The sequence below is a fragment of the Mauremys reevesii genome, linkage group 19, assembly GCF_016161935.1.
Source record: "Mauremys reevesii isolate NIE-2019 linkage group 19, ASM1616193v1, whole genome shotgun sequence".
Taxonomy (NCBI): Eukaryota; Metazoa; Chordata; order Testudines; family Geoemydidae; genus Mauremys; species Mauremys reevesii.
In genome coordinates, this window is record NC_052641.1 from 8,822,383 (window position 1) to 8,847,778 (window position 25,396).

Sequence of the window (25,396 nt, forward strand, 5' to 3'; positions counted from 1 at the left end):
GAGGTCCTGAGAGGCGAGGGCCATAATGCCGTTCCATACAGCCACACTGGATATGCCAGATCAAAGCAGTCTGCTTGTCCCTCCAATCTGGTATCCTGCCTGTCAGTCACTGGGCTTCAAGCTGCGGCCAGGACTTGCTCGCTAAGTGCCAGAAAGACAGAAACAAACCCCCCGTGTTTAAATGCACATGTCAAGAGCATTGGTTATGGTGGACACCAGGATTGCTAGGGAGACTGAAGCACTTGAGCACTGGCCTTCTGCCTCTAAGGTGCCAGAGACATGGGTATTTGAAACAAATCTCATGCTTCAGGGTATAGGTTGTGGGGTCAGGAAGGGTTTCCAGCCTCCTCTCTACCGAAGATTTCACAATTGCCCTGAAGAATGCCGGTGGATTCTTTGCTTTCACTGAAGCAGGCAGTGGGCTTCAGGAATCCTCTGCTTGTATTGGCTGGCACCAGAGGCCATCGTAAATCTCAGTGGGCTGATCTGGTGCAGAAGGGGCAGTGCTAGCTCTGTCCCATAAAGGACAAGGAGTAAATAAATCTGAACAAAATCGCCTCAGCCGAAATCTGGGAGCCGTTTGTGTAACAGACTAGCTCTGCTTAGGCAAGTCACGGCACCTCCATGCCTCAGTTTCCCCACCTGTACAATGGGGATAATGACGCTGAACTCCTTGGTAATGCGCTTTGAGATCTGTGGCTGGAAAGTGTTATAGACGAGCTAGGCATCACTATTATTGTTATTATTCTAGCTGCAGGGTGTGAGCCTGGCAGTGGCTCTGGTGCCTTGGACTGCATAAAGCAAAAAGATGTGTTCTATCCGGGACAATGCAGCAGCCAGGAGAGTGCACCGAACCGCCCGCAGCCCTGCCAGAGCTCAGAGGGGCACTTTTAACAGCTCCCTTAACTAAGGAGCTGGTGGACAGTGAAGGCAGTTTAAGGGGCCTGCCCTAAACCTCTGACTTAGAGCTGTCACCGGGCAGCAGATGCAGCACTGCATCCGATGGAACGGCAGGCAGACACCACTCGGATGGCTCATGGCAGATCTTCGGAGCTAGGATCAAACAGACTGCAGCTTGCAGGGTGGTGGAGGAGGAAACTGCCTGCAGGGTACTAAGGCTGGCAGTTGACCTGCCAGAGACAGCCGCCCATCCACAGCCTGCAGGGCCTGGGGCAGGTTGGCAGTGGGGACCTGCATGGCTGCACTCGGTGCACTGAGAGGACTCCGCCAGGGCTGCAAAGCCAGAATCCCTCCGCCGGCCAGCTTGTTCTCTCCAAACCTGTGCATTCGGGGGCTGCTCTTGCCGACCCCCAGAGCTCCACTGACAAAAGGAGGCTCACGAAGGGTCAAAATGGCTCCTGCCAGGCAGCACTGAGCCAGAGGATAAGGCGTGCCAGCGATCCCCCTCTCCAGCACCCTCCCACTAACCAGCTCCGAACACGGTGATGCACCTTGCAAGGAGCAGGGCGGGCCGCTGACGAGCAAGTCCCAGCAATACCCCAGGAGCAGCCAGGGGCGTCGCGGCCTTGGCATCCTCAGGTCTGGGCACCCTCGCTGTGGGCATGTGGGAGCCAGAGGCCCTTGCACACAGGACCTGCCAGCTACTCCGCTGCTGGCACTGCATTCTCCGCTCGGCTGGCTCTCTTGTCTGTGCCCCAGGTTCAAGTTCTGGCCTGTTTCCTCAGCCACCTGCTGTGGGAGCCCACGGACAGGGGCAGGGGGAGTTGCTGCAGTCGGAGGAGAAAGGGGCTGCAGACAGGCAGGGGTTGTGGTGGGTACACAGAAATAGGCCTGGCTGTGGGTGAGGTGGGTGGGGCCCCGTCCTTTGCACAGGGTTCCACAGAGCCTGAATCGCTGCTAAGACAGGCTTGTGCCATCTCAGATCCCTTCTCTCTCTCCCCCCCCCCATGCCCTGGGCAGTGCCAGCACATGGCAGCCTCTCAGTCCCGGGGTGATCTGCCAGCCCACCCTATGAGAAGATGCCCGCAGTGGTGTGGGGGAGAGGGGGGTCTCTTGGAGAGGAAAGATGCTGCAGACTCTGTCTGCAGGATGGGCGAGGCCTCTGCCCACACAGCTAGAGCCCAGCCATCAGCCAGACGCCTGCTCCGGGAGCCACTGCAATGCCAGGGAAAAATACTGCAGCCCACTGCTACAGCAGCAGCTCTGTGGGGCTGGCTCCTCCCAGGGAGAGCAGAGCCACAGCTGGAGGCCAAACAGGATCATCCTCTCACCCCGGCAATATTAGGACCAGCGATGGGTCCAGGAGTAGTGAATTTGGGTGCAGTCCGGCCAAGCTCTTTGTCACCCAGGGAAGAGGGGTAGGGGGCAGGAGATGAGATTTCCCCTTTTAGATCCACAATCCCTGCTTTCTCTCACACGCACAGAGAGACTGGATCCAAGCCCCCAGGCTGATTTCCAGCTTTCTGTCTCAGACACAGCCGCCCGTTGTGCCCCCCAGCCTCCTGCAGCATGCACAAAGCTACCTGCGGGGAGAGAGATGGGGCTGGGAAAGGATGACTCAGCTTGGTGCCAGGAGGGGGCGTTATTGTTTTTGGACTGGAGGGAGATGGCATGTGTGACGGGGGAGATGTTTCTCCCCTGGCAGTTTGTATAAGGCAGGATTCATCTGGAACCCAGTGGAGAATGAAATCCCCTGTGCCCCCAGGTACAGGTATTCAGGTGGCTAATGCCTAGTGGGATGTTCACAAGTGCCCAGTGCTTATCTAGGCACCTAGAGACCTTTAAAAGTCTGGCCCTAAGGGACTTGGTCAAGGTCACAGAGAGAGTCTGTGGCAGAACAGGAACTTGAACCTGGCTCTCCCAAAGCTAGGCTAGTACCCTAACCCCAGGACCATCCTAACTCTCTGTAAAGCCAGCAAAGATCTTAATAAAAGATGGTTGCAGATATATATTTGAACTGATTAGTCTGATCTGGCATGTGGGTTCTGGGGCTTCTTCAGACAGGATGTGGCCGTATCCCGTGCAGAAGCCACGGAGCGATAGTTAATTCACTTCCTTGGAGACCCCTGAATCACGGCCTCCTAAGCATCCGTTTGCTTAGAAATCTGGAAAACCTCAGCGTCTCTCTCTGCCTTCGCCTCAGCCATTCTGCTTGCTGGAGATGCAAACAGGGGATCACCTGGAAACTATCCTTTCCTCACAGGTCAGGTGCAGGAGAAACAGTTTGTGGTCTTAGCTTCAGCACGCCTGTCCCAATGATGAAGCCCAAGGGGTTTCTCCTAGACAGCAACGCCCCTGCTTCTAGAGTGGGCGTGGTTCCCAGCTCTGCCCATAGCCAGGGTAAAGTTCACAGCTGTTACCGTCCCTCCTGCTGAGGCAACCCCCAGCCCCACGACTGGGTTGGCTGGAAATCTCTGCAGCGAAGCCAGATGCCTGAGATGGATTCTCTGGGCCTAGCTCCGTGGTTCTGGTTCGCAGGGGTTTCTGTGAATCTTTTCTCCATGTTGGGCTCATGGGGGCGGGGCGGAGGTTGCACCCTCTTGAACCTTGGGTGTGAATGAGATGGAAAAGTCCAGGAGGGACCCCGCTGAGAAGGCGGAGACTCCTCTGCTTTGGGCTGAAACAGGGAGGACTCCCCAGCTGGGGTAGGCTTCCCCCTCCTGCCCCCCTAGATCCAGCCCTGGGGAAGGGAGTTGGCCTCACTCACAATCCAGACCTGCCGGCTCGCTCAGCACAGTCTCCTAACCCCCTGAAAGCCCTGACCTGAGTTCTAGTTCCATAACGAACCCGCCCGCCCTGGGGGCTCCCAGAGAAACCTGGGGCAGCTTGAGCTCTGGCCAGCTCCTGTTTAACCCTCGCCCAGCCATCGACCCTGCCCAGTGAGGCTAAGGTAGTTGCACCTGCACCAATGCTGAGCATGGCCCCTGACACTCACATCCTTGCACCTGAGCGAAGAGCCAGCCATGAGCACGAAGGATCCCTTTCCCCAGCAGCCCTGCCTACAGACCCAGCTGCACAGCCCTCTGGTATCCTCCACCCCAAGCTGAGCTTGCTCGCTGCTAGCAGCACATCTAACAGTTCTGTGCTTCCTGGTCTCCAGCAGCATCTGATCCTCCCCCCATGGAAACAGAGGGAAGCTCTGTTTCCTCTTTGCTATTCAAGGGACAGAGCACAGGATGCCAAAGGGGACAGAGCCATCTAGGAGCCAGAGGCCTAACATACACCACTAGGGAATCCTCTCCCCGCCCATAGAGCACCCACTGCATTGTATCCAGTCCTGCTTATATGCAAATGCCATTGAAGCCATACAGCAGAGTGCAAGGAGCACGAGACCGGGACACAGGAGACCCGGGTTTATTCCTAGGTCTGCCACTCCTCTGCTAGGCAAGTCACGTTACTGCTCTGTGCCTCAGTTTCCCCATCTGTAAAATAGTGATAGTGCCCACCCCCACCCCTTTGTAAATCACTTTGGGATCTACCGAGGGCAGGAGCTAGGTATTATTATTGTTGTTCGCAGGAGCTCAGTGTTAGTCACCAGACTGCACCCTGCTGGGAATGTGGACTTTGATGGTGCCAGGGCCGTATAACATGCCTCACCGCTGTGCTAATAGGAATGATAGCCCGATCCCTTTCCCTCTGCAGAGAGATCAGAGGCAGAGATTTGCCCATCCAGAGGAGCATAGTAGCCTGGCCCCAAGGGGAGGCATCTTTAGCTTAGTCCCTGTTCTGTTCTGTCTCCAGCGTCTTGTTGGATGCATGCCTAGAACCAGCCTTTAACATTCAGGAGGGAGCATGGGCTCTAACCCACCCTGCCCAGCAGCCCACTCCCCTGCCTGACAGCAGCGTTCTGCTCATGCAGGCAGCTCCTCACCCCCTATCCGCCCCTCCCAGGACCCCTGCCCCATCCAACCTCTCCTGTTCCCTGACGGCCCCCCAGGACCCCTGCCCCATCCGCTCCCCCCCATTTCCTGTCCCCTGACTGCCCCCAGAACCCCTGCCCCTGACTGCCCCCCGCTGCCCCATCCAACCCCCATCCTTCCTGGCTTCCCCCCTAGGACTCCTGCCCCATCCAACCCCCTGTTTCCCCGACCCCTATCCACACCCCTGCCCCCTGACCACCACCCCGAACTCCCCTGCCCTCTATCCAACCCCCACTTCTCCCTGTCCCCGACTGCCTCCGGAACCCCTGCCCCGACTGCCCCCCGCCGCCCCATCCAACCCCTCCTCGCATTCCGGACTGCCCCGGGATGCCTGCCCTATTCAACTCCCTATTCCCCCACAGCCCAGAGCATTGCACCGGCGGCAGAGCGAGCTGAGGCTGCGGGGGAGGGGGAACAGCAGGGGAGGGGGAGGGAGCTCAGGGGCTGGGCAGGAGGGTCCCGCGGGCCGTAGTTTACCCACCTCTGCTCTACACCCTCACAAAAAGGCCAGGTGGCCTGGGGTATAGAGTTCCCATGACTTACGGTATCAATGCTTTCCCAGGCCAGCCCACAAGCAGAAAAGGCTTCTAAAGAGACAAGCAGATAGTGAACGCACCCGGCCTACATTTAAATCCATTAATTATGGGAAGCCGATTTTTATGGCAGGCCTTCTATCAGCAGAGGAAAATTCCACAGAGAGCCTGTAGCCTTTACTTCATGGCGGTTTAATACATCGCCATGGGGCCCTGGATTGAAACGGAACATGTCTCATAAGTACAATACATTTGTCTGTCTCCGTGTAGTAATTAGCGGATGTCTATCTATCCATCTTGGACGCCCATGACGGGTAGGGCAAGGCTATTGTCCCCATTGTACAGATGGGGAACTGAGGCACAGAGAGGCTAAGAGACAAATGGAAGGTGACACAGGATGTCTGTGGCAGAGCAGTGAATTGTATCCACATCTCTCAAGTCCCTGGCTAGCACCCTAGCCACTAGATCATGCTGCTCATCTCTTCTCCAGAATGGCATGAAGCTACATAACTCTGTTCGGGGTAAGCCCAATGCTGGAATAGCCGGGGATGGAAAGGAATCCAGGCTGCTGATGAAATGACAGAGCTGGGTGTGGGGATCCATTATGGGGGCAGCAGGATATGCTGCAAGACAAGACTCAGGTACATGGGCAAGTGTCTGTGTGACTTGAACAGTTTATAACCGTGCTGTGTCTAGCACGACCCAAAGCACTGAGTTCCTTGCTTTCAAAAGCGCTAACAGCCACCAAACTTAGTTCTTTCTATTGCTCATTTAGGGCTTGATCCGGCAACCAAATAAGCATGCGTGTAATTTACTCACGTGAGCAGTGTCATTGAGGTCAGTGGGTAAAATTCTTCACTGTAGTAAGTATTTGCAGGATCTGTCCCTTAGTGACAGACTTCTCCCCTGATTTTTTTTTAAATGCTTTACATGAAAAACACCACAGGGTGCTGAGTTCTTTGTTTGTTTTCCCAGTCATATCTCTGAGATTGCATGGGTTAGCAAAACCCTCTGGGAAGGAAAGGACAGAGAGAGGAAAATGACAAACCATAAGGCTTATGCTGCCTTTCCACCAATGTTGCAATTTAGCTGTACTTTCTTTTCGCTCTGGTTTAGTTGTACAGCTCAGCGGTGCTTCAGAGTCCTGGGAGGAACTGATTGTACTGGGGGAGCTGTGGGGGAAGGGGAGTTTTTAGGATAGCAGGTGTTCTGGTTCCTACTAACATACTAGCTGACTGTGGTGTAACCTTCTCTCCATCACTGGTCCGCATGGAGGATAAGATCTGCTGCTACCTGAAGGGATAATTCTTTAGCCCAAGTGGCAGTGGCTGGTGCTTTTGGTGCCAGGTTCTCTCCTTGCTGATGTTGGTAGGGCCTTGCTTTTACGGAGGCATTGCTAAGAGCTGGAGAGAGCCTTTCTACTCAACCCCCCTCCTTTGCTTCCAGGCATCATTTTCTTGAAAGACGATGATTTGGGCTGAAACATTTCATGCTTGGCCTCGGGTCAGAAGTGAAGAGGGTTTGGAGCGAAGTGCAGCTTCGGCAGAGTCTCATTTGAGAAACTGTCGGCAGCAAGGGGAAAGGAGGGAGAGGATGAAGAGAAGAGGCAGGGGGCAGGGACTCTAGCATCTAAAAGTCAGAGTGGGGCCGTACAGCCATTCCTAAAATGAGGTTATCTGGACAAAGTGGGACAGAAATCCAAGCCCATGGCCAAGAGGAAAGCCACTTAGCACAGGGCGTGAGGACAGCCCTCCCAAGCCAAGCGATTGGAAAGGCTGATTCTCAGCCCCAGTAGCCAAGAGGTTTGGGGAAGGTTAAAATGTCACCCCCCACAAACCCTCGAGATTAACCAGCTGTGAGAGGTCAAACAGCGGCAGGAGGGCGGTGGCTGGAAGGTGGATCTAACATACTTTTTGGAAGGCCGGGGAGGCACAAAGAGGGCGTGTGGCTACAGCAGGTCAGAAAACTGCCCAGGCAGGGGGCGGGCTGTAGTGGAATGGACGGGAGAGAGGAGTCATAGACACCCCGACTGGACAAGGTTATCAGTCCGTTCTCAAGGATGGTTCTCTCAGTATGTCTTGTCCAGCCGCAACTGACTCGCTTCCACCTCTTCCATTGCGGGAGAGGCTAAAGCCCAAGAGGTCTCACCGGTGGCACATATTCCCTCAGCCCAAACTTGTGTGTAAAGTTATCGCCCCTCAGAGCACCCTAAACAATTCCTCTCTGGCCCCAGCCTTCATGCTCCCGCTAGAGCCCGTCCCTCTCAATCATCATTAAGGTCACGGGCGATAAAGAAAAATTCACGGAAGCCCGTGACCTGTCTGTGACCTTATCAGCCTGCGGCAGCGGGGCGCTCTGGGGTACCCCCCCGCAGCAGCTTGGCGTTCAGGGGCTCCGCCGCTCAGGGGGTGGGGCTACCCCACAGCTCCTGGCTGCCCCGGGCAGCGGGGGGACCCTGCAGGTCCCAGCCGCCACGGGCTGAAATCACAGAGGTCTCTGGAAGTCATGGATTCTGTGACTTCCCTGACCTCTGTGACAAAATCGTCGCCTTCATCATCATCCACTCACACTCTCTCTGGATGACCATAGCAGGCGTGCAAAGGCAAGTCAGGCCATGGGGCTAAGGTAGAACCCAGAGCAACCTGGGATGGGACGGGCCTGGGAGGTCCATTGCTGCCGATCCTCCTTAGCCCTAGAGCTTGGACTAGTGGTGGGAGCCAAGATGCTCCAACGGTGAAAGTGGAGTGAGCCGGGCATGTGAGGGACCGTGTGATGTTGTCGCCTCTGGTTGCGTAAGACAGAGCTAAATGGGAGGTGAAATGCGATTGCCAAGGATTATAAGGGACTGGCTCAAGCTGCTTGGTTCTTGTTTCTAAAAGGGGCTCTAAATCCTTTGTTGTTTTCTTCGTGCGTTGGATTAGAAAGCTCCAGTCGAGCGGGCTGGCTGAGCAGCGCCCAGGGCTGCGCCGAGGGAGTGGCCTACTTGGAGGCTTTTGCTACTCGAGTGTTTGCACAGAGCAGGCCTCAGCTGCAGGAAGATGGGTTCGAATCCTGTCTGCTTGGTTTAAAAGTGAAAAGAGGACGAGGGAAATCCAGTGCCTGAAGAATACTGGAGTGTGGAAACGCTGATCTGGCCACCTGCCCTCGAGGCCTGTTAAACCTCAGTCCCTGGAAGAGTCCCTCTTTGCCGAGCAACCACTTCCCACAATGGCAGAATTTTAGCAGCCCTTTTGGCTACTGCTGTTACCAGATTTTACTGTGTTTAGATGAGTTCTTTCGCGTGGTCAGGGCAGATTTGGGGTATCTGACAGGGACACCACCCCCTCAGGACTGACACCAGGATAACTTCGGTTGCCCTCCTGATGTCACTATGAACTGGGCTATGAGCTTTCTGAGGGCTCTGGAATACCCAGCCTCACTTGGGAGCTGCTCCAAAGCCCACTGAAGTCAATGGTTGGCAGCGACCGCAAGGCCCATCAGTCGGATGACCTCAAAGTCAGGGAGAACAGGGCTCTGCGGCGTAGTGGACTACCTTGTAGCTGGGCATCTCCTGCATCCACAGCTCTGGGCCTCCATTTCCTTCATGGGAGAATTTCAAACTTTTTTGTTTCGGTCCAAATCAGAACAAACCCCGATTTCGCAATATCAAAATCCTCCATGAAATGGGATGATCTTTCTCTGCCCAGCTCTACCTGAGACTGCAAAGCTGCTCTTTGAATGGGGTGGGGGCAGTGGTGTCTTTCTATTACAGTGATCCCCTCTCCCTTTCCTCTCTCTCCTCCTGTCTCGGTCAGGCTGCTTGTCCTGCTGACTTGGCATGTCCCACAGCAGCATCTTTATGTTCCCACACTTTCAAAATAAATGACACTAGCGCTGTCCTCAGGAAAGGAGCACAAATCAAGAGTGCTGCTCATCGGCCCCTTGGGCAGGATGGCTGCAGATGCCCAGAGCGCTCGAATGGCCCTGCTGCTGCCGCCTCTGGAATGGCTGAGAGCCAGCTCTTACCGTGTGACTGATCCCAGGCACAGCAGTTCGAGGTCCCAGCCTGGTTCAGAAGTGGTGGTAGCTCAGACGGTGTAAGAAAGTCTCCAGTAGGGAATTCACTCCTCCTTCCGGCCCTTCCGCTTGTCATTCACACGGGCCCGCTCACTGACAAGCAAATGCCATCCCCTTAGACATCACCTCTGGGTGGGGAGCACTTTAGAGGCAGTATCATCCACTGAATACAGCACTGGAGTGGATCTCAGGAGACCTGGGTTCTATTCCCAACTCTGATACTAGCCTGCTGGATGACCTGGGACAAATCCACTTCCATGCCTCTGTTTCCCCACCTGTAAAACGGGGATAACGGTACTGACCTCTTCTGTGAAGTGCTTTGAGCTCTGTAGATGAAAAAGCTGGGTGATATTGTTGTTGTTATTATTATTATTCCCTGCATGCAAGCAGAGTATTGATCAGCAGTCACAGTGCAGACAACCTGGCACTCTTGCAGCCAAGGAGGATGAAGCTAGGGGAGTAACGGGCTCAGTGCCCAGGACCCTCGGAAAGCTGGTGTGAACTAACATCCACCTTTTCTGTCCCTTTTGCAGAGATCATGCATGATGTCATCAGGAAGGTGAAGAAGAAGGGCGAGTGGAAGGTGAGTGGGGGACTGCAGAGAGAGTTGGATGGGGGCGTGTAAACGGTCTCACCCCTGCGGCGCCTCCTGCTGGTTGCTCTTGGAATTTAGCTTAGTCCAGCCCCGGAGCACCCTCTGCAGGCCGGTGATCCACCTGTTCTTCTGGCCCCCCGTGTCCCTTCCTAGACCCGGTGCCCCTCTCTCTGGGGTGCTGCCCCTTGGCAATAACCCCTTTCTTACTCTGTCTGGGTTTCCCCTTCCTTGGGAACCCTCCACCCTACTATCCCCACTTCGCCTCAGTAGTGGCCACTGACAGTCATGGTCTAGCCCCACACCCTGGGGCAGACTGCAGCATCGGCCCACTCATCACCGGCAAAAGGGGTTTGGACCTGCTGCCTTGGCCTAACCTTAAGTTGCCCTCTGCAACCTCCCAGTACCTTCTGCCCTCAACTAGGCCGCAGCCTGGGGCTTTCCAGGCCAGAGCTCCCCAGCTCCTTAGCCTGTCCCCAGCCCTGCTTCACCCTAGGTACCTTGTCTCCCAAGCAGCCAGGCCCATCTCTCTCTATCGCCAGAGAGAGACTGTGTGGGCTCCTGGCTTCCCTGCCTTTTATAAGGCCCTGCTCCTCAGTTTGGGGCGTGGCCCCCAGCTGCAGCCACTTCTCTAATCAGCTCAGCTTGAGAGCAGCAGCTCTCAAGCCCTGCCAAGCTGTTTCTAACCCCTTAAAACCCCGGAGCAGGGGTCCACCCTGCTACAGGGCAGGCAGGAATATGGAGGAAGGGGTGGGGTTGGAAGTAGCCTGGGAGTTGCTGGCCCAGTGGAGGGCAATGAGGCAAGCTGGAGGGATGCTAAAACGTGTAGCACCAGCCCTCCTGGGGATTCTGCTCTGGCTCCGTGCATCCCTCCTTCCAGCGCTGGCCATGGGGCTGCGCTGCAGTCAGTTTGCCATACAAGGATGGGGAGTCCAAAAGGAAATGGCTGAGGAAAAGAATGACACCTCTCCTGGCCCGTTTGCCAAACGAAGGACAGGACTAGCCGCAGGTGCAGCAGGGCGTTGCGGAGGGCCATTGGCAGAGTTCTGAGGCAACCCAGAGCCCAGCGGGAGTTTAGCTCTAGGCAAAGCTGGGTGTGCTGCGTGGCTGCACTGGCAGAGCGGCGTGGCAGAGGCCTGCGTGTGGGCCCCTTCGCTATGCTGGGCCCAGTCATGGTCACTTTACTGTCAGAAGCGCCGAATTACAGCAGGTGCAACCTACTGCCTGATCCCCCCTGGACTCAGTCTCTGTGCTGCCTGCTCACTCGGCGTCTCTCCCGCTCCAGGTGCTGGTGGTGGATCAGCTCAGCATGCGCATGCTCTCTTCCTGCTGCAAGATGACCGACATCATGACGGAGGGGATAACAAGTGAGTTCCATGCCCCCGACGCTCCCATTCTGCTCCGGCTGGCACTGGGAGACAGGGGATCAGGAGGAGTTGGGAGACCAGCATCTTCCCATGGCAGCTTGTCTCACTCCACCCATTGCCCCTGTTTTAGTCTGACAGGACTTTGCCACTGGGCCTCACCAGGATCGCACGTCTCTCTCTTAGCCCCAGGCACACTGAAAATGTTCCTATACAGCTAGTATCAGAGGGGTAGCCATGTTAGTCTGGTTCTGTAGAAGCAGCAAAGAATCCTGTGGCACCTTATAGACTAACAGACGTTTTGCAGCATGAGCTTTCGTGGGTGAATACAGCTAGTGAGTTTCGAGCTTCATTTCTTCCCCAGGTGGTCACTATGCCGCTGAATAGATACACTGGGCTGACTATGCCAGTGTGACCCCTTAAACCCAGGAGGCAAACGGATTGTGAGTCTCTCTTCCACTGAGCTATTGTTACTAAGGATATTTGCATGGCTATATTGCCGTCATTCCCACCGGGAGGTGCAGTATTCCGTGGTAACCCACTCGGTTGTATGTCAAAGTCTCATTGTTTGTGGTGAGATTTTTCACCCACTTCTCTGAATGACTCACCCGGCTGGGATAGCACGAGGAGCTTGTCTCTTGGTGGTATTTCAGTCCCTGGTTGCTGGAAATGCCACACTGAGACCTGACATCATTGTATTTCAGCCCCATAAATAGCTCTTGGCGGAATTAAAAAAGCCAGCAGAAAAAAAAAAGGTAAAACACAGATATGGAGCCATTCAAGTGACTGGCGTTTGACCAAAGGTTGCTGGTTTTCATGGCATTTGCCCCAACACACAGCCCTATTGCAACGTGACAAACATTGGATCTAGGGCCTGATTTTCCTCTCCCAGCACGTTTACACCAGGGGTAACTCCACTGACTTCAGTCTGGGTTGCTCCTGCTTTACACCAGGGCAGGTGAAAGCAGAACCAGAACTGAGTGTGGGTGATGGCAAGAAGCTGTAGGAGCAAGTGGGACTCCCAGACAAACAAAGATCCTGTTATGGGAATGCCCCCAGAATAGCGACCAGAGAAGGGTCAGTATGTTCTGAACAGCACAGATTGGAAGCTAGTTGGTGCAGAGCCCCTTCATCCTGTGCATGTACAGCACCTAGCACAAAGAGGCTCTGACCTCCAGCAGATGCTTCTAGGCAGGAGGGCAATGGAAATAATTGATAACAATAAAAGGCCAAATCTAATAGTCCTTACTGGGCCCATTGAGGCTAATGGAAATTTTGCCCCCAAAAGGACCAAGTAAGTTATGACCTTCAAGATATACTGATAGATCCACCAGACTTCCTGCGGGATGTGGGGTGGGAAGCTCCAGATTGGGGGGGTTAGTTTGTTTTGGGGGCGGAAAAAGTCTTTTCAAGGAGATCCTTTCTGATACATTGTAACATCTGACCATGGCTTATTTTGATCTTGACAGAGTCATAGAAATGTAGGGCTGGAAGGGACTTTGAGAAGTCATCTAGTCCAGCCTCCTATGCTGAGACAGGATCTAGTAAATCTAGACCGTCCCTGCCAGGTGTTTGTCCAGTCTGTTCTTAAAAACCTCCAGAGATGGGGATTCTACAACCTCCCTTGGAAGCCTGTTCCTAAGCATAACTACCATTATCGTTAGAAAGGTTTTCCTAATATCTAACCTAAATCTCTCTTGCTGCAGATTAAGCCCATTGCTACTTGTCCTACCTTTACTTTCAGGGCCTGATTCTCCTCTTGTACCACAGTGGCTCCATCAGCATGCAACTCCAGATTTACACCAGCATGAGGGGGAGGAGAATCGGAACCAGATAGCAGTTGCCAGCTGCAATATATATTGGTCCTTATAAATCCTCAGCTGGTGTACATTGCCACCCTTCTATTGAGGTCAATGGAGCCATGACAACCTACAACAGCTGAGGGTCTGTCCCCAAGAACAGCAGGTTGTGGTCCAACATTTGTTCAAATGGCACCAGGCCCTGAAGCTTCAGTGGTTCTAAAGAGGTTTGGGCTAGTACTATTTCCTGCCTCATGGTTTTATATTTAACACTCAAAAAAAAAAATGGATTTTATCGCTAAAGATCCAGATCCTGATTTCCCCTGGGCTTCTGCCGGTGGTGAGGGTCATTTAAGCACAGGGGGTTGGAAGGATTGCGGTAGCTCACGTGGTAAAAGGAACTTCTGCAGCTCAGCCGTGCAGGAGGGTCTATGGAAGAGGTTTTTTTGCAAGGGACCATGTGGCTCAGGGGACTGGTAGCCAGATATAGAACTTTACCGTGCCACTGGAAATGGACTTGCTGATAGAGAGAGTGTGTGAGTTGATGCACCACTGCTTGTCCACTTTAAACATATTCTTGTGTGAAACACGGACCTGTTAGCTACAGCACATGAAATAGCTTGACAGTTTCCACTTGTGACACCTATGACAATTGCTGGGCATCAGGAGGCAGGGCCGGGTGTCCAACATGTAAGTCTGATCTGGACAGTATCAAGGCTCATCTGATTTGCACCCTACTGAGATGGACTGGTCATGTAATCTGTATGTCTAGGAGTCATCTATCAAAACAAATTCTGTATTCTGAATTAAGATCTGGCTACAGTCTGTGTTGCGTGGAGGGCAGATGAAACACTTCAAAGATACTCTGAACAAAATTTGCACACGAGGAACATTTCTTACTCGAGCTTTGAGCAACTGGTGACTAACCCCATTGCATGGTGCCACACCGTAAGAGTGGTTGGCCACAACTTCGAGAGGAACCATCTTGAACAGCTCAAGCCCAGCACCACATACACAAACAACGTGCAGGCCAATCAACACAACCGGTTGACCTTCCCTGGATAAGGATGAGGTTCCTTGGGGAAAGCTGGTACATCTGCCTCTGGCACAGTCTTGTCCATGAACGGAGGACTCCACTCTCCAGAGCACCTTTCACAAGCGTTATGATTCAAGGGGAATAGTAATAAATACATTTTAAAGGATGAAAAGAGCTATCACTAAAAAAATCAACCCTTGAAAAGAAAGGGTTCTCCAGGACAGGTCCCAAACCCTACAGTATCCCAGCTGTGATGCGCTGAGCAGTTCCTGTACAATACAGTTGTGCTTTAAGGGGACTGGCTGTCTTGCAGAATGGGGCAATAAGCACCATGGCCTCTGGCGTTTACTGTCCCTTTGATCCTCCCTTTGGGGCACTGTAGGAGCAAGCTAATGGCTGGGAACCTTTTTATTTGGGTGTTGGGAGGCTGGTGGAATCACAGCTCTTCTGTCATTGGGACTTGCCGTGTTGGTTAGGCATGACCAGAAAGCAGTTATTAGATAAGAGAATCCAGGTCACAGCGGTACAGATCTATACACAATATACAATGAAAACAGGCAGCCCCTGTCCTGTCACCTGCTAGACCAATCCCCTGTGTCTTGGTTGTGTTTCTTGTGCAGTTGTGGAAGACATCAACAAGCGCCGAGAGCCACTCCCCACCTTGGAGGCCGTGTACCTCATCACCCCATCTGATAAGGTGAATCTCCTGCATGGGAATCTTGTACCGGGTCTGGTGAAAGCTAATGACGTTTGGTTGTAGCATCTGTGCCAAATGGGGTAATTGTCAGTGCCAGGATAAGAATGGATGGCAGTGCCCTAGAAGGCACTTACAGGCATCAGCAATGATCATTGGAGCTGTGCAGAGGAAGGAAAGTCAGTTTCACAAAAGATTTCAGGATTTGATTGGTTTTTTTCCATTCCAATTTGGAACAAAGCCCCAAAATGTCACAATGCTCCGCAAAAGAAAATTCTGAGAAAAAAAGTAGTTTTGGATTGATTGAAACATTTCATTTCAACACAAACACGTAGTACAATACAAACTAACAAAACCCTCAACACAAAAAGTTGTTTTGAATGTAATGAAAAACAAAAATGTTTCATTCTGAAAATGTCAAAATGGGACATTTCACAACATTTTTGGAATCCTTCCCTCCCCCCCGCCCCCGTTTTCCTCCCAAACTGAAAATGTGATGAAATCAACATGATTTGGTGAAGTGTTTTGATTGGGATGGGAAATGATTCCATCTGCATTTTTCCATCCAGCTCTAATGATCATCTTATAACCAAAATCGTGCTGTACCAACTGAGTTGCTGTGGGTCAGTTTAACCTCATTCAGGGGAGGCTTTGAAGCCTTTCTGGCTAATGTTGTGGTACGTGAACATAGTTTTCACTTGTAAGAGACAACTGGCAAAATTATAAAATAAATAAATAATGGAGATATACCCATCTCCTAGAACTGGAAGGGACCTTGAAAGGTTATTGAGTCCAGCCCGCTGCCTTCACTAGCAGGACCAAGTACTGATTTTACCCCAGATCCCTAAATGGCCCCCTCAAGGATTGAACTCACAACTCTGGGTTTAGCAGGCCAATGCTCAAGCCACTGAGCTATCCCTCCCCCTTTTTACAAGCATGGCCTGTAATAACAGAGCTCTGCTCATGGTAAGTGGGTGAAAACAAACACTGGGCACAGGGAAATTCCTGATCCTCTCACACCAATTGCCCCTCTAATCCAGTTTCCTGTATTTTATTATGCACATAAATGTTAAATCCTTTATTTGAAACGTACTATGCTCTTTGCTTCGGTAATAGCAGTGCAGCAGAGTAAGGTACCTTGCACTGGTAGGACTCCAGTCGTGTGAGCTTGCACCGAGCAGGGTGCAGCCCAGGCCAGTTAGACTTCTAGCAGTGGCCAGCTGGAAACCTTGCACCGTGAGTTTTCTAACAGCAGTGCTGTGGGACTTCAGCGGTGTGAAATTTATCACAGCAGTGCCCAGCCAGGGTGTGGAGCAGTGTGAGCTTCTCTCAGAGAGAGAACCAGTCCTCCCCTCCCCTTGTGTCATAAAGTGGCGAGGTCTGGGGTGGAGATTTTCAAAGCCAGCCAGGGGATTTAGCCATACAACTGCCGTCAGAATGAATTTTAATCTCAGCCTAGAGCCTTTATCTTAACGCTGCCCCAAAGTTTCTTGGCACTTCGGCTCCTGAACGCATTGGACTGAAATTTACAATTGAGTTGGTGTAAATATCTGTCTCCTAAGCCAATGGGTCAGAGCCAGCGGATGATTCCCTAGCATGGCACACACTGTGATTATTGAGACCAGCCAATGCACCAGCTGGGTTAAGTGTCTAATGATGCTAATCCTGATTTGTGGTGGCCAGCCTCACGTCGGCTTTTCTTTTTCCTTTTTCTCCTGTAGTCTGTCCATTCACTCATCAATGACTTCAAGGATCCCCCTACTGTCAAGTACAGGGCTGCCCATGTCTTCTTCACTGACTGTAAGTACGCTGCCTCCATCCCTCTGATGCCTTGTAGTCTGGGCTCCTGCCACACTGTGACTTCCATAATGCAAAGGAGATTCGAGAGCATGGCAGGAAACAAGCAAGACTTGCATGTAGGAGATTTGCGGCAACCTTTGCCTGAGATTTGTAAAATGCCTTGAAGAAATCCTAGAAATCAAAGCTGAGGAAAGACCTGTACATGAATCCAACTCATCCCCCATCCTGTGCCTAGTCTAAGCTAAATGACTCATGCAATGGAGCTTTCACCAGTTCCCGCGGGAAACTACTGCACACTCTAAATAGGCCTTATTGTTAGGAAATCTTTCCTATGTTCAGCCTGCACCTGCATTCATCCCCTTGCTCCTGATCACCCCTGTCTCAGGGCAGGGGTTTCTGGAAGGCATATTTCTTCCAAGAGCCCTCTTCTAGCTATTCAGGGCTAAATGCACTCCAGATATGTAACTCTACTGAAGTCAGTGGAGTTACCCCAGTGATTAATTTAAGTCCCACGATCCTGATTCTCTGTCTGTTACACCACAATTACATTGGTGGGACTCCCTTGACTTCATTGGAGTCACATTTGCGTAAAACTGGTGTAACAGAATGGTGCCTCATGGCCCACATGCTTAAGGGCACTGCTGCATTTTTGCATGGGACACTGTGGGTCATAGTCTGCTCTGTTATACTGGTGTAGGTCTGGAGCAGCCCCCCTGCATTACACCCTGTCACGGAGATTAGAATGCGTCACCCTGGGGTGTCATTTCTTTGCACTGTTTCAGGAGAGAAGCTGGTGGGGGCATGGGTGAGTGGATTGCTGCTGAAGTTGTCCCCAGAGGCAAAGAGAACCCAGGTTGGAGCTAGTGCAGGGGACAGGAGATGGTTTACAAAGGAGATTTTGGCGACCATGTGGGATTATCACCCAGTGAATGATTTTGTAGCTGGGAAATTTCAACCAGAGCAAACAGCATTAGATAAAATGGTCTCAAACCAGGGTGCTCTGTTGGTCTGGTGAGTGAATTTGGAATTTGGAAAGTTGAAAAGACTTCCTCTGCTCATCTGCAGTATACTCAGCCACCTGCTCCCCTGGCTAGAAAGGACAGAACAACCTCCCAAGGCATCAACACTTCAGGCCTGATTCAAAGCCCACTGAAGCCAATGGAAAGATTCCTATTGCTTCAGTGGGGCTTGGATCACTTCCTTTATTTGCTGCCTATGAGAGAGCACTGATTCCCTAAATGATGGGAATTCCTCCTCCCAACAGGTCATTCCAAGGGTGCAGAGAAGGACGTTTCACGTCCTCTCTCCTCTTCAAGTAACTGCTTTCCCATCTCTCCTCTCACCCTCTTTCCCTTCTCTGGGGTCTATCAAGGCAGGACTGAAGGCTCTGTGGTTTTAGCTCAGTTCTGAGAAGTTCTGTTCCTCAAGGCCAGCTTGATAATTGACAGGTTCCCAGGGAAGGGCGCAGCCCCTCGCTGGCAGAGATTTGCTGCCCTGCCAGTCTTTTGTCTGTTTTGATGGCAAGTTCTTTGACGCAGGGGCTGTCTCTCACTTTGTGATTGCGCCACGCCTAGCACAATAGGGCTCTGATCTCGACTGGGGCTTCCAGGCTCTACTGGGAGAACAATAGCCTAGCAGCGTAAGTACAGGCCTAAAGAGGCAGGGGATCTGCAGTAACAGAATCAGAGAATCTCAGGGTTGGAAGGGACCTCAGGAGGTCACCTAGTCCAACCCCCTGCTCAAAGCAGGACCAAACCCAACTTTGTCAAGCCAGGCCTTAAAAACCTCTAAGGAAGGAGATTCCACCACCTCCCTAGGTAACCCATTCCAGTGCTTCACCACCCTCCTAGTGAAAACATTTTTCCTAATGTCCAACCTAAACCTCCACCACTGCAATTTGAGACCATTGCTCCTTGTTCTGTCATCTTCTACCACTGAGCACAGCCTAGATCCATCCTCTTTGGAACCCCCTTTCAGGTAGTTGAAAGCAGCTATCAAATCCCCCCTCATTCTTCTCTTCTGCAGGCTAAACAATCCCAGTTCCCTCAGCCTCTCCTCATAAGTCATGTGCTCCAGCCCCCTAATTCTTTTTGTTGCCCTCTGCTGGCCTCTTTCCAATTTTTCCACGTCCTTCTTGTAGTGTGGGTCCCAAAACTGGACACAGTACTCCAGATGAGGCCTCACCAATGCCGAATAGGGGAGAACAATCACGTCCCTTGATCTGCTGGCAATGCCCCTACTTATACAGCCCAAAATGCCTTTAGCCTTCTTGGCAACAAGGGCACACTGCTGACTCATATCCAGCTTCTCATCCACTGTAACCCCTAGGTCCTTTTCTGCAGAACTGCTGCCCAGCCACTCGGTCCCTAGTCTGTATGAGTGAATGAGATTCTTCCATCCTAAGTGCAGGACTCTGCACTTGTTCTTGTTGAACCTCATCAGATTTCTTTTGGCCCAATCCTCTAATTTGTCTAGGTCTTTCTATATTCTATTCCTACCCTGCAGCGTATCTACCACTCCTCCCAGTTTAGTGTCATCTGCAAACTTGCTGAGGGTGCAGTCCACCCCATCTTTCAGATCATTAATGAAAATATTGAACAAAACCAGCTCCAGGACCGACCCCTAGGGCACCCCACTTGATACCGGCTGCCAACTAGACATGGAGCCCTCCCCAGCTCTTCCTGTGCAATGATGGGCAAATCACAACACCTCTCAGATCACTGCACCTGATCTGCAATACAGGGCTAATGCTATTGATCTGGCGTGTATGCCACTCTCTTTGCCATGGTCTCTTTGCACTTCGCAGGGAGGCCAAATTCACGAACAATGTGCATGAAGCGCTTTGCGATCCTGGGGTGGAAAGTGCTAGAGAAGTCGTTATTAACGCTACAGCACCCGCTGAGTGTGAGTGTGGTTCCTCACCGGTCTGGGGGTCCCCAAGGAGACAGTTGTATTGCTGGTCCTCGGGACCATGAGCACCAGCCTTAAGAGTGTTTTATGGGCACTGGAATGAGGCCATCCACCCCTCTCTGGATTTATCAGGGCCTTTCTCAGGATGTTTGATACCTGTGTGGTTGGCTTTGACCTTGGTTTTGGCCTTTGGGTATGAGGCACCCAAGGATTTAAAACCGCTGCTGAATGTTCTGGTTCTCCTTCTCTTCCCAGCCTGCCCTGATGCCCTGTTTAATGAACTGGTGAAATCTCGTGCGGCCAAAGTCATCAAGACCCTGACGGAAATCAACATAGCCTTCCTTCCCTACGAGTCGCAGGTGAGTCCGGGACAGGGCAAAAGAGCAGCGATCAGCCTAGCGCGCCTTCCCGAGGAGACCCCGAATGGCACGGGAGGGTTGGAAAGGAAAAGGTTCTAGGTTCGCTAGCTGGGGGCCATGGCTCCATGGGGTTTGCGCGGTAGCTCGGCCTTGGGTTCCCTGGAGGAGGAGAGTTTTTGGAACAGCCTGAAATGAGAGATTAAATTACTAACACCCTTTTCCCAGGGCTGGTTCTTTACCTCCTGCCCTGCTCTCTCAGCCCTGTCTCCTTCGATCATTTCTCAGATCTGATCCTCGGTTGTGTATTCACCCTGTGCTCCACTCCCACCCCATGCTCTCGCCTGTCATTGGCTGTCTCCTTGGGTACCACCAGGGATGGGCCAATGAGTCCGGGGCACAGGAGGGGTGAAACTTTGTGCCATCTGCTGGGGAGCAGGCCCTTGCGCTGTTGGGGGTGGCCCACGTGACTAGGAACAGATGGCAGTCAAACTTCAGAGCCATTAACTCTTTACATCCCCAGGGTTGCAGGGATTTGCCTAGCTGGCCAAACCAAATGTGCCCCCAGAGAATAAACCTGTGCCAGCAGCTGACACTGGGACTTGGCATCTTCTTATCATGGGGTTGTTGGCGGGGACGGCCTTAGTGGTACTGGCCCCCTCGGTGCAGGAGTCATTTAGTTCCCCCTCCCCTCCAAGCCAGCTTCTCCTGCTGCAGGGAAAGGATTGGCTCGTGCTTCGTGTCTCCTGCCTTGCCTGCTCCCGCTGCCAGCTTGGGGGTGGGTGTTTACACTGAGAGGTTGATGCTAAGGAGAGAGGCAGCATGGTCTTGGGGCCAGGGCTGGGAATCAGGAGACTAGAGACCTGATTCCATCCTACCCGTGACCTGCTGCGTGACCTCGGGCGAGTCTCTGCACCCGTTTCCCCTGCCTTTTCTCTTCGGAGCGTCAGTTCTGGGAGGCCGGGATGTGTCTCTTCCTGGGTCTGATTGTGTGCGAGGCCTCCGGGAGGCCCAGCGTGTAACTGGCAGGCTGGGGAAGTGAGCTGACGTGGCATTAAGCCATCTCTGTGTTCTCTCGCTTCTGAGCTGAAATGTAGCAAGCCCCAGGTAAGCACAGAATCATGGCATCCACCACAGCCCCATCCCCTCTAGCATCCCACCCTACCCCCAGCATGTCCCCTCGGCCAGAGCTTTCGGAGCGGGCCTTGTGGCAGTCTGACTCCGTTTCCGCAGAAGGGGGATTCTCCCTCAGCTCGAACCAGGGCTTTTATGGTCCCGTTACCCTTGCAGCAGCATAAAAGGGGCATATGCAGGAGGGAAAATGCCTCACTCCGTGTCTGTACAGCACCTAGCACACTGGGGCCCTGATCTCAGTGAGGGTCTCTGGGCAGCGCTGTACTATAGCTAATAATACTGGTTATAGGTGAGCTGCTGCAGTGAGATTTACTGAGGCTCTGTCATTAGGATTTCAAATGTCTTTAGAGAGGGGCCTGAGCCATAACCCTTGGCCAAACATCCCTGAGCTCTGGGGGTGCGTGAAAACCACATGCAAACCCAGATCCACCTTTTGCAAACAGCTCCTCTCTTTATAACAGGCTGAGGCCAACCCCTGGATCCAAACACCCTTTGGGAGGTTTGAAACCTGGACCCAGACCTGACCGGTCTCTCTCGGCTTCGCGTGTCCGAGCCCTGGGTCCTTGGGCCCCCGTGCTGGGGTGCTCTATTGTTGCCGTTGGTGGGCCCTTCTCCGGCATAGGCAGCATGTTGCAGGGGACCCAGGCAGCCGCCTTGCTCTGGCTCTGAGCGGGCACAGGGGTAGTGTGATCGCTGTCAGGGAATTCATGGGAATTGGCAGCCAGCTGCGTCTAGTTAAACAGGAGGCTCGGCTGAGAGGGGCAGTTATCTATGATCCCTTCATCTGTGGCTGTCCTCACCCCCTGCGCCATCCCTCTTTGCCAGCTGGACCCCGCAGTGGTTGTTTTGATTGCCCATCAGCTGCTGCAGCGCCATCGTGGGGTGCGTTGGCATTAGGCGACGACTTTGCTTTTCATGCAACCCTGGAGATGCTTCTGTGATGGGCACTAGCTTGGCCGATACACCGGGGACTGAACTGGGGCCCTCTAGAGCCAAAAGCACGAGCTGCTAAATCTCCTGGGCTGGCACGGTAACCTACCCGCAGTGGACTGGGCACAGAGGGAGACGTGTAACACGCATGGACACAGCTGGCAGGGACGGTGCCGTGTCAGAATGGGAGAATTAGCTGGCATCAGCCTAACAACAAGTCTTTACAGTGCTAGGCCCAGGGAGGGTCCCCTTCCCTGCACCCCTTCCTTGTGCCTTGGAGACGGGAAGAACAGACCCCTCCCAGCAATAGACCAGCGTCATTCCATGAATCATCCAGCAGGCAGCACACATCAGTGTCAAGCGCCTGCCCCACAGCTCCCCCAAGCCCGTACATCTGTACCTGGGGGCCGGTGCCTCGGCCAGTACGTGTCTCCAGCCTGCTTGTGTTTGCACCAAGGCCTAATTTTAGCCCAGTCGCCAAAGACTTTTGAAGGGGACTTTGTCACGTGAGCGTAAGAGGCCGAGTCACTCAGGCATTCGGCTCAACTCAGGGGGCGCCGCTGGGGAGGGATGAGGTGTGGGGAACAGGTTTGGAGCAGGCAACTCAAACAAGCTGCCTTCTGCCTGGCTCTGGGGAAAGCTGACAACCCCTCATGCTTTCAGGGTGAGTAGAGGCGAGCTACAGCATCCCTGCCAATAACCCCTTGCAGGGAAGCTAGTGCTTGTGCCCCAGGCTGTGCTGAGTGCGCTCTGGCTGTTGGGTTTCCCTGCAGACGTGAACCAGGGATGGGTTGGGTCTGGCAAAGTGCTGTACGATGCCTTGACTCAGACAAGAATTAAAAGGAGCATTGCTGTAGATGGGAGGCTGTATTGCCTTGTGGGTAGAGCAGTCAACGGGGACTCAGGCGACCTGGGTTCTGGCCCCGGCTCTGCCTCTGGCCTGCTTGGGCAAATCTCTTCATCGTCCGGTGATTCAGTTTCCCCATCTGCAAGATGGGGATAAGGACACTGGCCTCCTTTGAGATCTACTGAGGAGAAGTGCTCTGTAAGCGCTTGGTACCATTCTCACTAGATGTGTGACAGCCGGTAGCCCTGTCTTCTCTAGCCGTTCCTTGGGTGCTCCTAGTGTTGCATTCACATTTGAGCTCAACCTCTGCCATTCCCATCCCCTCCAGGTTTACTCCTTGGATTCTGCTGACTCTTTCCAAAGCTTCTACAGTCCCCACAAGACCCAGCTGAAGAACCCAATGCTGGAACGCCTGGCAGAACAGATTGCCACCCTGTGTGCCACCCTGAAGGAATATCCAGCTGTCCGATACAGAGGGTAAGGCTGTGCCCATGGGGTGGTCTGAACTGGAGGCTTCTCCTCAAAGTATCTATTCATTGAGATCCTCACCGTACACCTCCCCTCTTGGACAGGGCTGGAATTACTTCCTGTCATTGGTGCTTCTCCAGAGTAGATCAAAGAAGAACCAGAGTTGCAGGCTACTGTCCCTTTCTCCTCCTGTCCGAGTCCTTCTTCGCTTCCATTTCCTTAATGTCAGTTTCCATCTGTTCCCTGCTCAAAATCCTTCCTTCCTGTTATACTATCCCCACCCAAGCACAATCCCCTTTCTCCACCCCAGACACAGCACCCCCAACAGCTGAGACTAGGTCCAGAAGTGGGGTGGGGAAGGTGCCGGGAAGACAGCGAGTGCTCTCCAAGGAGAGGTGGGGAGAGTGGAAAAAGTCTGCTAAAGCCACGTCTGCTTCACAGGCCTGGGCAGAGCCCCATCCAGCCCACACCTTCTCCGTGGGCCCCGCCAGCTCCGTTAGGAGCATGAGAACTATGGTCCACACAGACAGACATTCTCCTGTCTTACTCCTCCCACATGGGCCCTGAGCTCTGCAATTCTTGGACCTTAGAAGCTGCTGAAATGGTCTGATTTAAGATATCTACGTGTCTGGGTTGTTTTTTTTTTTGCCAAGCTCCCTAATATAATCAACGCTCATCGTAGGCTGGAAGGCGCATGAGGAATGAAATGACTTTACACCTTTCTTTCCCTCCCCCCTGTGCTAGAGATTACAAAGACAACGCCATGCTGGCCCAGCTAATCCAGGACAAACTGGACGCCTACAAGGCTGACGATCCGACCATGGGCGAGGTGAGTTCGGGCTGCAGGGTGCTGGATACTGGCCGTAGCACTTAGAGCAGCAGGAGCTCATGAAACCGCTAATGCTCTGACGCTTGTTTCACCTGTGTGCCTGTCTGTGTGCCTGTACTTACTCAGGTGGCAAGAGCCTACCACGTATCAGTAAGACGAGAGGCTTCAGGTGCAAGCAGAAGGAAGACAACTGTAATCTTAGATGATTCATAACCATTTACATCAAAACCAAGAGCAGGGGCCCAGTGTGCTAGACGCTGTAGGCGCATAGTCCCTGCCCCGAAGCGCTCACAGTCTAATAGGGACGACAGTCAAAGCGTGGGAGGGGAAGCAGCCCCCGAGCTGAAGGGCCCAGCCCCCAGTCACACAACAAGTTAGCAGCAGAGCCAAAAACAGAACCCCTATGTCCTTGGCCAGGGCCTTATCCACTAGCCTCTCAAGTTCTTCTGATGGGTTGTATGGCTGGGCTGATAGGAAAAGCCAGTCCCCCTTTCAATGCACAGCAAATCTGAGCCCTTGGTCAGTACATTCAGCCTAGACACGAACGTGGATCACCTGCTGCTGTGCATGTGCATAGAGGCTCTGCCTAGCGCCCTCTGCGGATGGTGCTCCCGCAGTAGCAGCACGGAGAGCTCTCTGGTTCCCGGGGTTCCCTTAGCATCCGGCAGGGAGCATTGCCCTGGCACACTGCTGTCCCGCTGGCAGATGTCTGCTTGCGGAGCAGGATGTGGAGGGCCATTGCACCATCTCCTGCTCTGCACCAGGACATTTGGCTCAGAACAGGTTCAAACACCCCCAATGAACAGGGAGTTCCAGATTTGCTTCTGAAGTGGAACATATCTAGCGTTGCTTTAAGCTTGTGCATTAAAAAAAAAAATTCAGACTGGAGAGGGTCCATTCTGATCGTCTAGGCCAGTGGTTCCCAAGCTTATTCCGCCGCTTGTGCGGGGAAAGCCCCTGGCGGGCCGGGCCGGTTTGTTTACCTGTCACCTCTGCAGGTTCGGCCGATCACGGCTCCCAGTGGCCGCAGTTCGCTGCTCTAGGGCAATGGGAGCTGCTGGAAGTGGCAGACAGTACGTCCCTCGGCCCGCGCCGCTTCCAGCAGCCCCCATTGGCCTGGAGCAGCAAACGGCGGCCACTGGGAGCCGCGATCGGCCAAACCTGTGGA

The 25,396-nt window shown here is 53.1% G+C and overlaps 1 protein-coding gene across 2 annotated transcripts in view; it reads left to right on the forward strand.

Annotated features, from left to right (window-relative positions):
• The window catches only part of STXBP1 (syntaxin binding protein 1), a 61,821-nt gene that overhangs the window by 11,686 nt on the left and 24,739 nt on the right, over positions 1 to 25,396 (forward strand). For both annotated transcript variants that reach the window (XM_039506466.1, XM_039506467.1), the window contains exons 2-8: positions 10,003 to 10,052; positions 11,347 to 11,428; positions 14,881 to 14,957; positions 16,676 to 16,754; positions 19,920 to 20,023; positions 23,260 to 23,408; positions 24,144 to 24,228. In XM_039506466.1, coding sequence (XP_039362400.1) covers positions 10,003 to 10,052; positions 11,347 to 11,428; positions 14,881 to 14,957; positions 16,676 to 16,754; positions 19,920 to 20,023; positions 23,260 to 23,408; positions 24,144 to 24,228 — 626 coding nt within the window. The remainder of the gene's footprint in view (positions 1 to 10,002; positions 10,053 to 11,346; positions 11,429 to 14,880; positions 14,958 to 16,675; positions 16,755 to 19,919; positions 20,024 to 23,259; positions 23,409 to 24,143; positions 24,229 to 25,396) is intronic.